This window comes from Hippichthys cyanospilos, chromosome 12 (genome assembly GCF_059441005.1).
Source record: "Hippichthys cyanospilos isolate Australia breed blue-spotted pipefish chromosome 12, RoL_Hcya_1.0, whole genome shotgun sequence".
Lineage (NCBI taxonomy): Eukaryota > Metazoa > Chordata > Actinopteri > Syngnathiformes > Syngnathidae > Hippichthys > Hippichthys cyanospilos.
The window spans coordinates 17,637,124-17,650,930 of record NC_142380.1 but is presented as its reverse complement, the minus strand read 5'-3'; the positions used below and the strand labels follow the sequence as shown (position 1 = coordinate 17,650,930).

General features: G+C 39.0%; 1 protein-coding gene across 8 annotated transcripts in view; it reads right to left on the bottom strand.

Moving 5' to 3' along the window:
• Positions 1-13,807, bottom strand: part of astn1 (astrotactin 1) — a 369,637-nt gene that overhangs the window by 132,711 nt on the left and 223,119 nt on the right. For all 8 annotated transcript variants that reach the window (XM_088430421.1, XM_088430423.1, XM_088430425.1 and 5 more), the window contains one exon: positions 11,792-11,980. In XM_088430421.1, the coding sequence (XP_088286547.1) occupies positions 11,792-11,980 (189 nt within the window). The remainder of the gene's footprint in view (positions 1-11,791; positions 11,981-13,807) is intronic.

Here is a 13,807-nt window from a genome sequence, read left to right as displayed (position 1 = left end):
AATTTGTGGAAATTAGAGGAAGCTTATCGGTTAATTTCTTCCAAGCATGTTTTTTTTTTTTTTTTTTTTTTTTTCTTCCCATCCTATAATTGTGCCAGTCTCAAAGTAAGGATTGGACCCATAAATTGTGTATTGTTGATCACTGTAACCCAACCATTTCAGCAAATTTATTAGATCAATGTTTTTATTTAAAAAAAATAACTCTGCTTGCAACACTATTATAGGATATAAAACATACAATATAAAAACAACTCCATCACACATTCTATTTATTTATTTTTTCATTCAAATGAGGCAACAGATTACACACAATATTAAAAATTGAATATTTATTAAACGAGACCATTAATCCATTTAATATCAGTAGGTTTCAATGTCATCCTACGGCACTTTATCAGCCTTCCCCAAGAAGGGCTTCACGGCTGCTCGTTTTGACACCTTATCAGCAAAAGCATTGCCCAATGTTATGTGATCTGTCCCGGTTGCATGAGCCGCACACTTACAGACCGCAATTTGTTTTGGCATCGGAACTGCATTTAACAAATTAGACAGTAATTCAGTGTGCGTCACAGCTTTTCCTCAGTTGTTTTGAAATCAAAAGTAAAGCAGCCTAGTTCTAGCAGCCCAGTAGTTTCATTTATCGTTTACATTACTGTAACAGAACAAACCAAAAAATCTCAACTTTAATTTTCATTATACACAACAAGCTAAAGTTTTCAAACAGTGTTTAGCAAGGGTCATGGAAATTTACACGATTTGCGGGCCACATAAAATGACGTGGCGGGCCAGATTTGGCCCCCGGGCCTTGAGTTTGACACCTGTGGTGTAGATTGTAACTACTTTCCCTTGCATCACTTTGCATGCTTGTGCTGTGCTTGAGCTAAGAGGTCAGTGGAATGTTTTCTTTAACTTTTCAGAATTTCCAGAAAATAATTTTTGCTTTAGGATCCAAACAATTTATGGTGAATAAAATGGATTTATATAGTTCCTTCCACACCATACGGCATACAAAGAGCTCAACAAACCTCACATTCACCCATTCACACACACATTCATACCGTGCACCAATGTAAGCTGCCGTCACACAGGGCACAGTCAGCCCCACTAGGAGCAAAGTTAGAGTTCAGTGTCCTGCTCAAGGACAGTTTGGCATAGTAGTCGGCAGTTGAACCCACAACCCCCTGCCACTATGGATGGCCCATGCCAATAATCTAGCAATACCTCTTCTTATCATTTATCATTAATCGCCGATTTAGCCTTTGACCTGGCATGGACAATTCTCACTTTTACACTCCACGCCCAAATGCCAATGGTCAATTGTAAGTCAAGAACAAACCTATCTAAATATGAAATCAGAAGTTACAAAAAACAAAAACCCTTGACTTTTGCATAGCTTTCTCATGCTAATTGTCAAGAAATGCATTTGGTCGCCAGAGTCCTCATAAACTTAGGGAGTATAAACAAATACAACATACCAAACATGCTCTCATTATTATTTTAACCATTTTTTATTGTAACCCTGAATTAAAATAAACGATCAAAATAACTCTTTATCCCTAAAACATATCATTATTAACGGGTGATCCTTCATCCTCTGGCTGTCCATTAGGATAGTCTCACATACAACACAACAATCTCGTGCATCTTATTTATATGTTGATGACTAATTCAAAATTATCAAAAAATTATCAATTATCAGTCAATTTAACATTTGCATTCTCCTAATCCATAATATAATCTCACTTTATCCCATAATATACTTCTCCATATGTACTCATCATTTCACCTGACTAACCCTGTGGCTGGACCATTTTTCCCACAAACCTCAGGTTTGACACCATATAAAAACTCGCAATTTTGACTTTAAATCAATTAAACTACATAAAGCATCATCCAGCAATGCTTTTTAGCACACTTTCAACAAATTTCATTGTTTATTTCTAACGCAATTACATGTAAAAAAACAGTCAAATACACCCAAACAAGCAAACAGACAACTGCACACGGGCCCACATCACACAACACACAGCACACACAGTAGAAAAGAGCTGCCATATCAAACTAAATCAATGACAATCACAAACTGAAAACACCCTTTCAATGTGTTACTTTCACCAACATCAACTTCTTAATACAATACAATACAATACAATACAATACAATACAATTGCAATTCTTTGTGGGCATATCCTCACCACCTCATGCCCATATTTGTTATCAGAGTCATGTAATTGTTATTAATTATTAATTTTCTCATTGCATCTTACTGAAACAACCACAATATTTGGTGTTATAATCTCTACCTGAACCTCAATTTGCTGTGTAACCACTACACAATATGCTCTGATATGATTTCCTATTTCTAAATCATTAACTTCTCATAGTGTCTATATTTAATATTTCTATGATGTATAATTTTCATTTATTATATTATATATCCAAATTCTCCAGTAAATACTGCAAGTCAATTATTAGTATCATTGCGATCTATTAACTTCCACTTCCCCGATCCATTCCGTCTGTCTTTACTTCACCTATTTTCTTTACAACCCCCACAGGACCTGTCTCATTGTCCTCCTTTCTATGAAACATAACTGAATCCTTCTTTTTCTCCTTTGGCCCCTCTGACACATGCTTTCCGCCACCCCCTCTTCTACGCTACTATCAACCAAAACTCAGTATCCACATATCCGCTACTGTCAACCAAAACTCAGTATCCACATATCCATCTTTGTCCATTTTATTTTTATTATTTTTCCTTGTAATTCTTATTTTATCTCGTAAGTCCATTTTTTGTGTATTAAGCTGGCCAGCAAAACCATATTTTGTTATCCACAAATTCAAGTGTTTTATTTTAGATGGACATTGCTTTTCGACACATTTCCAATCTCTGCATGCAAGCTGTTGCTCTACCGGTAGTATTCCCCATTAATGCAAATTTAGCTCAGTCTATGAACCTAGGGTTACCTAAAGACTGATATTCAACAAAAAACGGGGTGACAATAAATTTCTCAATGTGGTAATACTCAAGCTTCTACCCAACAGGGCGGAGTATTCTTGCCTTTGCTTCCACAAAGAGTTGTCACTTACAATCCCGTTTAGTTTATATGAGATCGGCGTCTCCTTTCACACACAATCCCGTTTAGTTCATATGAGATCGGCGTCTCCTTTCACACACAATTCACACCCACACAACGCTTAGCGCACAGCGTTTAAGCGGACTCTATTAAGTATGTACAGGACACCGCCGCCCTATTCCAAATTTCCTGCGCACACGTTTTAAATGCGGACTCTATTAAGTACATACAGGACACCGCCGCCCTTTGTTTATAGACTACTCGGTCTCTTCACTTGACAGGGACTAGTATTCTCAAGGTTTTCACAACACCACAATATCACAACGTCAGCATGCGACTTCACAACACCACAATATCACAACGTCAGCATGCGAGTTCACAATACCACAATATCACAACGTCAGCATGCGAGTTCACCTACTCACCCCATGATGCCTTCTCTCCTTCGGCTTCGCGTCAACCCTCAGTCCCCAGATGCGGAGCCGGGACCCAGTCCCTGAAAAAGGTCTTACTGCCGTGGCCACGGTCTTGCCTGGTTGTCGACTCCGCCTCTGGAGACCTCAGGTATATTGCGCTCCGGCTCGAAGGACCAAATAAATGTCAGGTTCATTTGTCAGACATTTGTAAGAAATTGTACACAAAAAAGGAGACAAGGCAATCTTCCCAACTCATGCATGAGGGGAGCGAAGAGGAACCGGCCAAGGACAATTCTACTGCGCTCTCCCAATCTCTCCGACTCCCCTTACTTTTATTTGTTACAGAGATCCCTAACTACATGAAGGTCCCGGCCCTCAAGGGGCAGGGAAAAACGCAAGTCTATGGCCGGGACCTTGTGTACTTGTCCTTCTATGTGTGAGCATGTGGGTGAGAAACTAATGCATGTATGAAAAAATACGTAGCGAAACATTCTGATAATGCATAGCAATAACATCGATAAGAGTCACAGGTGTGGGAACGCTCCGACTGGCAGGCTTGAGCGGCCTTCCTTCTGCTTGAAAGAAAACAATGACGAGACAGTTCTTTTCCCACAAACAGTGCACTCATTCTCCCAGCGTACCATCAACATACCTAGCAGTACATCAGCAGTTTATTCATTCATTATTATCATTCAGTATGTGTTTATTCATTCACGCAGCAAAGCATTTCTTCATTGCGAGCATTAATATTTTGTAACAAATGTATAATCACTATATCTATAACTATTCTAACAATAATTATTCTAACAACAACATACAGCAATATCTGTTAGAAGATATATTTGAAGTTTATCTGAAATCTGTCCAATAGCAGTTTCATTGTGTTCTTGTAAAATATTAAAAATAATGTAAAATAATAGTATCACATTTAATCACACTCATTTTGTTTTTACTTTTGCTTCACTTATCAAGGAATAAAATAAACATGAGTGATCCCACCACATTTTCCCTTGATTAAAAAACAAATAACACCTCTAACGATGGCTAAATTAGATAATATGTGGTAAAGTGTTAAATTCTTGTATAGAAAAACTCCTTACTGGTAAACAAACAGGACAGGTTCTGCTAATTTTAGGTATGTGGGATTTTTGTTGGTAATGCATGTCTTTTTCGCGCTTCCCTTTGCCTTTACCTCAATGCTCACTAACCCCTGAAGCAAGACGTCTTTGTTGAAATTAACTTCCCAAAGAGAACATATAAGACACCTTTTTTTTTCATGGCTGCCAGCGACGTATTCACACCTACATATCCTCACACACCATTGTGCTGGAGGTTTGTAAATAGCTGACAAGTGACTTGGTGCAGCAGAGGTTGGAAAATGAGGTCAGAGCATTTTTTATGGGATAGAAAGTAAGAATGATGCACATAGAAGTGGTGACAAATTAATTCATTCATCGATCCATTTTCTAGACTGCCTATCCTGTTCAAGGTCACAGGGAATTTGAAGCCTATCCCAGATGATTAAGGTTTAGCGGTAACTGAACCCGATCGCCTCCCAATTGCAGGAATGATACTTTCATACAGAAAACCATTGGTACACTCTTGACATCCATTAATACAGTAATACCTAGGGTGATATTGTCTTTTAGAAAAATTGCCTACCTGGTTTTGGGCCATGGGACGAAGCCATGTTAACCAAAAAGTTCCTTTCACACTGCAGGAACTTTTCCGCTGTACCCTGGTAGCTTGAGTTCCCCTTTCTGTTTACACCAAAAAAACATTCTGAATCTGGAGGGTTTCCCTAAGCATCTACCAAGTACAATCTACTCACCTAGTTGCGACTAGGGTCTTCGGTTAGCTACCTGGGTAGCTCGAGGGGGGCGTGTTGTACTAACTAACACAGATTGGTTGGTTGAACTTGGGGGTGTGTTGTTTCCGCATCAGCACCTGGCATTACACTTTGCTTTCAATGGGCCAGTTTAATATTTTGAAATAATTGAAGGAGAGAAAACAGATAGAAAAGGACATCCAACGGCGATTTGCTTCAACAATGCGAAAGGCGAGTTGCTGACAGAACGACCACCTGCAACGAGCACTTTTGTGAAGGGGAGCTTTAAAAAGTAACACGGACATAACACTGACTGAAGCGGATTTACGTCCTGGCGATCTGGATCAGAAACCCGCTACAGTTGGTGCGCTTTCTGTGTATTCTTCTCATAGCTTTTTGTCGTTAACAACATGCCGAAAGCGCCAGACGAAGGCGGGTGTCGGCAAAAGCGTCCCTTGGTGACTTCGCCCTCTTTCTACTTCTCGTTGTTGAAGCAAACTGCCGTTGGATGTGCTAGTCCCCCACAAATACACATTTAGACACAGAGCTGAGGTGCCGATGGAAGTACTCATGGGTGCCCGCCTGAGCCTCGCATTTCCATGAGCTCTCCACGATGCAAGCCCTCGAAAAGAACAGGGATCTACACCTGCTGGTTGTTGTCAGTGCAGATGGTCCTTTTCACTGTGTACTTTTATCAGGCTTTCCGTCACAAAGCTCTCACTGGAAGTATGAAAGTGCTCGCTCCGCCAGCTACTCGTAACTTTGTTGATAGATTGCACAGCTCGAATAACGTACATGAATTTGAGAGTTATCAAGCTAACAGAGCTACATACAGATAAAGAAAAAAGCTAATTACTCTCCATTCTCATGCAGCGTGTGGCAGCTTCTTTATATTATTAACCTCCTTGTCATTCACCTTTTTAGTCAGCCTCACATCATTCCAATTTGAATAAGTTACCCTGTACGCTGACCCTTGGTATGAACGCAAACTCGCGGGCCACAGAAAATGAACTTCGAACCTGGAACCCCCGCGAACTCAAGAGTTCCAGGACATGTCATATTGAAATTTTTACATACTGTACTGTACAAAGCCATTTTCTCCCCCCCTGTGAGACAGCAGCTGATGTTTGTGCCTCTCTGCTGACCAATGCATGTGAGTCAGGGATCAAATAAGCATCATGCCTTGTTCTGTTTGAAGTTGACTTGTTCTCCCTGAGCTTGCGGTGGTTCTCCTCAGTTCATTTAGAATTAAAAAGCATCTGGATCTGGCACACCCTGAACAAGACATTTTGGTAATAAATGGAGCTGTGCTTGATGTAAAAAATGGGGACACTGTCGTTTTCAGGGAAAACTCTGGTTTAGTGTGCTTGTAAATTTGGTAGACACATACGCCTCAGGCGCATGTTGAATTTTTTTGGACAAAAAGTAGATGTTAGACTTGTAAAAAGCATTTGTGAATGGTGGCACAGCTACATTGCTTGACCCAGTTTCCACATACAGTATGTACACATAAAAGTAAAATTTGTTAAGTAAAAGCACCACATATTATAAAATTGACTTTGACTTCAATGTTACTGAAAGGGTTGCTCAGAGCCCACATGACAGAATCAAATCCCAGATTTACCCAGCTCTAGGGGTGTAAGCATTTTAGTACAGTATTTGTTTCAGTTCAGAAATCATGGTATGGTGCATACAATTAGATGACGATATGAGTTAAGTGCAGCATCTGCACTCCAAACCAGGTGTCTTTAAAGCGCCTAATTTAGTTTGCCACCAGTAATCGAAAAACACAGAGAAAAAAAAAACATCATGATGATGACTTCAGAAGACAGACAAAAGATTGAAGACCAACCACCAGTGGTATCTCCATGAATTTTCTGGTCTTTCAGGCACCGTCGGAAAGGAGGAAATGTAAAGAAACAAAAATGCTAATGCTAGCCTAAGCTGAATGCTAACCACACAAACTCTGCTGACAACGACAGACCTATAACTCACAAAATAAGTGACCTGGAAAGACAATTAGTGAAAAATTATGATAATCAGGAATGCTGTATTTAATGATAATGAATCACAAAAACTTGACCCCACACTCAAGATACCCCAGGCTTCAGTGGAATTGTACTTGAAGCCAATAGCGACACAAAGTCAGATTTTATCGCCATGACATTATGTGTCATAATGTATAGAATATAACTTACAAAACCTTTATTGTGCACTCAGGATACATGGTTCAAAAATTGTATTGAAAATGGTTGTTAGCAATAAAATGTTTTTTTGCTAAATGTTCCCTTGTTAAATGTTCACGCAACATCTACTACCACTGAAAACAACCTCTGATGATGTAGAAAATCTTTTCTTTGAATTTCTTTTCTGTTTCTTTTTTTAAGAAAAAAAAATGAAACTGAATAAAGCTTGAATACCTTTAATTGACAGTCTGCATCTTATACTAAGGCCTTGTCTACGTATAACCGGCTTATTTAAACCTACATAGTCTCCCCCTCGTTGTTGTTGATTTTTAATTTAAAGAAATCCCGTCTATACGAATGCAGCAAAATGTGGTTTCATTCACTTACAAGCATGCCAAGTTACTTGGCGTCAGTAGCGTCGCCAAATTCTGTCCAATCAGAAACAACTTCTAGCTCTAACGTGTCCAATCTGAAAGAACCTCCACCTCTGACATCATCAAAATCTGTGTCTTTGGCGGGAAAAGGGCAGCACGATCACGCAAATCTCCGGTTTAAGATGGTTACATGCAATGACGAAAGTGGTGGCTTGGGCAATCAGGAGACATTTACTGCCAGTTTTCAAGAACCTCGGCTACAAGTAGACAAGGCTTTAGTTATCCCAGGTAGTTTGTAGAGTACACTGTTATTTACACGGATGTATGCTAAAAGTGAATAAAGGAAACCAATAAATATACCTTATAAAACAACACTACATGTCTGCCAAGATGTGCATGATGTCACCTCCACCACTCTCCCCCTCCCCCAAAAGTACTGTGGAGTATTCGCCCCAAAATGCTGTGAGAGGAAGGGAGGATACAGGCTGATAGGCGCAGTCACAGTTAAAAAGTCAGGGATCTTTGTACTCATCAGGGCATTGTTGGAGCATGCATGAAAAATCTTTGACATTTTAAAGTCTGCAATGCACCTTTAAGTTATATTCTCTATTGAGATTGTGGTTCTTTTAGGTCACACTGCCATTGTATATTCATGGAAATTCACAAGAGCTTTTCTATTTTGTTCACAAGCAGATCATGCAAGTTTTTGAAATGTGAATACAAAGCCTGAGATCTGACAACCGAGATATTCACTGCTTCGGAGCTCTTCAGTGACAAGAAACAAGATGAATATAACAAAGAGTTCTGGTTTTAGAAAAGACTGGCGGCATCTACAGTTTTCTGCCTCCTAAAAAAAATACACGATCACTGTACTAGTAATTACGTATATAGATTAATGCATATTTTTGAGCCAAAGAAAACCCTACATACAAAGCTAAAAAGGAAAAAGGAAAAGGAAGAGGTGGCTGCTGTAGCTTGCCCATCACTGAATACGAAAGGAGACTGCAGTCAGGCAGTTCTCATATTTGGAGCAAAGGGTGAGGACATGGATCATCAAACTCTCCAGCGAGCTCATTACTCCATCCAAAAGGCCAGGACGTTTGTACAATGCCAGAAGGGGATTAAGAAATATGACTCTGATTTCCCAAAGAAATCTAATGCTTTTCCTCAAAACAGATAGCCCACTTTTGACTGAAACATGTTTGCTTTTCTGAGTTTTTTTGTTTCTTTTACACTTAAACATATTCATGATGAATTGGGCGGTACGATAACAGTGGTTAGCATGTCCGCCTCTCAATTATGAGATACCCGGTTTGCTTACAGCTGCAGCCTTCCTTTGTGAAGTTTGCATGTTTTCCAGCAGCCAGTGTGTTCCAGCCTCCATGTCTCCTCCATTCAACTTCCCCTGCCTCTCGTTCCATTCAGCTGCTTTGTGTTAGCGTAATTATTGTCCTCTTTATTTATGTTCCAGTTTAGTTACAGTTAGTTGTCGGGTCATTGTCGTACATCGTTGTTTTGCTACCGGTTGTCGTTCCAGTCCCGAGATTTACATGCTTCCATGTCACCGTTTCCCTGTGAGTTTTTTTTTTTTTTTTTTGGTGTCAAATTCTCTTGTTACTTTTGTATCCTGTGCCATTCATGTTCTACCCAGTCCTTCCTTGTAAATACAACCTGGCTTCTCTGCATTTTTGGATCAACCTTCCCACACACCTCACCATCATGCCCCAAAATCATGACACATCCTGCACAAAAGACTCATGTGTTTAATGTTTCCAGCAGGTGATGTTTGGCCAGCTTGATACGTGTTATCTGTCAGGGGGCAGTACGATCGAGCGAGAGAGAAGAGAGACAGAGCCACGCTGAGCAATTTGTTACACAGCTACAAGAGTTGCTGGATTTACAACCCGCTGACAGTTACTCTTTAAAGTTCAAGTTATGTATGCCTATATGTTGAGTCATACAAATACTCTTCTAAAATGTTGCCTACCACCACCATACCTCATCTATTGGCACTGACATAAGATCAGTGGACAGGATGGATACACAAACCATACTTAGAAGGATGTTGGTTAAAATTGAAATAAAATAATTGAATCAACACTGACCTCCTCCTTCTTCTGCCATCTTGCCTTAACTGCCTTCCAAACATGCTGGCTACAACGTGGTGCTCTGGCCAGCACCCCACACTTCGCTGAAATAGAAATTTGAACCACCAGATCTACACTCAAAGTTCACCCAGGACTATTGATATAGCCGTCCCCAACACATCCAGAGACATACTTCTCATGATTTATACCTTCAAGGATATATGATAGCATAGGAAGCTTGACAAGGCATTTCAATGAAGGAAACTAAGGGTTGTTCTCATGGACAAATTATGCAATCATGGTCATATTTACAAGTATGTAACTGGCTGGCAACTTCAGACTTGGATATACGCTACCGCTTATCGGATTCAGTTGGGATAGGCTCCAGCAATGAAAATATGTGGCTATATATATATATATATATATATATATATATATATATATATATATATATATATATATATATATATATATATATATCAGTGGTATAGATAGTAGCTACCAGTATTGCTAACTACTTAAGAATTCAGTCGCCATTCTGGTATCGGTCTGAAAAAAGTGGTATCAAACACACCTATCTAGAACTCTTCAAAACATCTACTCATGCGAACTCAGATTCCTTCATTCATAAGCTCCTTTGGTCAGTGTCAGAATAATTGTGAAAATAGTGATTATACAATTGCTACAATAAATGTAACTGCTTACAATGAAAAAAGCTTTGCAGTGAGAAGGTTGACGTGAAAAGGAATGCTGTCTCGTACTTTGCCGTAGGAAGGTCAGCTTAAACCGGCCTGGCCAAGCTCAAACTGCAGATGTCGCTTCACTTATGATTTCCAAATATTTTGCTGAATGTCTGGGTACACATAATGTTTTGTCACACGTATTCCAATTTTCCAATAACTAGCACACACAGATGATCATATACACTGGTTTACAGACGTGGTTTTTCTCCCTCGGTCGCACTTTTGCCCTTTTAGTAACCTAGGGCCTTCTGAAACAAATAAAAAGGGAGGGCTAGGAGAGATTGTGTCAGAACGTAGCAGAATTATAATCGTGCAGTCCTTCTCAGTTATCTTCATACATGATCTGGTAAAAGAATGCCTTTTCTCCTTCTTTGTGGATAGTTTCTCACAAATATCTAACAGGTGAACCTAAAGGGGAGCCTTGAAGAATTCACAATAAAATCCTCCTCTTGCCCTACAAAACCATCAATTGTACCCTTGGCCGCACACTACCTGACAGACCTTTTTGGCACGCTCCTTCATGCGTCCTTCTTATTAGGAAACAACATAGATCCTTAGAGGACAGAGCTTTCATTTATCTCTGTTTAATCATACCTTGTTTAAACACACACACACACACACACACACACAAACACGTACACAAGTCTACTGTACTCTACAGTACTCACTTGTGGGGTAGATTTTTGTATGTTTAAGCCTTTGCTTAGATAGATAGATGTTTAGCTAGCTCCATAGATAGATAGATAGATAGATAGATAGATGTTTAGCTAGCTCTATAGATAGATAGATAGATAGATAGATAGATAGATAGATAGATAGATAGATAGATAGATAGATAGATAGATAGATAGATAGATAGATAGATAGATAGATAGATAGATAGATAGATAGATAGATAGAAATATTAAAGTGTAGTTTAACCCAATTCATTCTAACACACTCTTCCAACTACACTGACAAATCGGTGGTCAAAAGTAATTACTGCTTGACTGGAATTCTGCATGTGTTCTATGGGGAATACACACACACGAATGCACAGAGCTGTCTTAAGCACAAAGCACATTGCCTATGCAATCCTACCTTTGCTGATATCCTGGTACTCAAGCCACAGTTGTCTTTGAACCTGTTTGTTGGGGTACCAAATAGTGCAGGATTCTTGGAAACCATACATGGCCTCCTGCACATAGTGGTTGCCAAACTCCTTTAGGATGGATACAAAGTCTCCTCGCTGTGTTGCTCCATCCAGTGAATGGATTGCTGAGCTGAAGGCTAGGACAAAAAAATGTGAAAGAATGTTTGGTTAAATACAAACAAAAGTACAGCTAAGACATTTTTTATTCATGTACTTTAGCTTGATTTTTAACAATATTTTTCATGTTAGATTACAAATCCCTTTCAGCCCAAACAATTTCCTATATTTTTTTCATCCCATGATATTAAGAAGACAAAACTAATGCAGTTCATCTGCTTTGGTAGTTCACCTTGATATAGCAATCAACATTTTTGAATGTTTATGGAAATCAAACCTGCACCCAAGTAAGTAAATTTCAGTTATTTCATAGATGGCATAAGGTGGGGCAAGATTAAAGATTTGAGACTTTTATTGTCACATGCATAGTAACACTACACAAAGAAATTCTGAATCTGTTCATGTCCCTGAGCGGACTTACATTCAACGCAATAGAAAAAAATAATAAAATAGGCAATAAAAGAAATAAGGCAATAATGAGAGTGATAATGATGCACTAATAAAGGAATAGTCTCAAATTCTGGAACGAAGTTAACATTTTGGCTTGAACATAAACATTTGTTGAAAGTTTTTTTATATTTTTTTTCAATTGTTAATGTTAAAAATTATACAGTTTTAGGTATATTTAAAAGTTTTACGATAGATAATGATCTTATTAAAAGTCAACGTGAAAAGTGTGTCTATATGTGTGTGCGTGTGTGTGTGTGTGTGTGTGTGTGTGTGTGTGTGTGTGTGTGTGTGTGTGTGTTTTTCCTTGGGGGGCTTTGCAAAAATTAATTGAGAAGCACTGGTTGATACACTAAGGTCACATCCTACCCAGGAGGCAATTGATCTGTCAGTGTTAAATCGCTGAAAAAAAAATAACCAGCTAAAAAATGAACAAATCAGAAAATTGAGCAACCAACCCAAAACATTTGTCAACATTTGAAAAAATCACTGAACCTTTGAAAAAAACAAAAAAAAGAATATGTGATTGTGATGGCATTAGTGTGGTGAAGCTGCAATCCCACCCATCACCAGATGTGGGTTTAAATCGAGAAAAAAAATAATGAAAGAAAGACTCACTGTATCAATAAACCAACAAAACAAGAAGTGATGAAGATGTTTGAATGCTTACGATAAGGATGAATCAACAGGTAGGAATGGCGGAGCGTTTTACGATACAGTATTAAGTTTGCAGTCTGCCCAAAATGTATGGGTTTGCAACCCTCTCCTGACAAAGACTAAGCTAAACAAAGCACAAATAAAGCACAGATCTATGACTCTTAAAGTCATAGATACATAGTCTAAATTGGTTCCAAATCATTATTAGTTCGAGTGCATGTCGGTACCAGTTGATCCATGGACCGGTACCGGGACGCGGACCAGCGATGTAAGGCTGTCTGTTCAAATCGTACCCTTTGTGACATGGTTTCAAAACCTAGGCAACCCCATTCCCAGAGAGCCGCATACATGCATATTTTGATGTCTCTCTCGTAAATCACACTTGATTCATATAATGAACTCAGCAAGCTCTGCAGAAGCCTGACAACAATCCTGATCTTTTGAATCAGGTGTGTTATAGAAGGGAGACATTGAATATGGTGCCTAGGATAGCGGCTTTTTAGGACCAGAGTCGCGTACCCTTGGTCTAGAAAATGGATTGCGGGATGTCGAATCTGAAACAATGATCAGGGTATCAATATCACCATGTACTCAGCCTTATAGCGCACTATTTCACCAGTAAATGAAAAGCAAAACTGCAGTACTTATTAATCATCATTTCTCTGATATGTGGTGTTAATAACTCAAGTCTCAACACACACACAACGTCTGCTCTTATTTCCCCTCTAAAAATTGAATTAAGC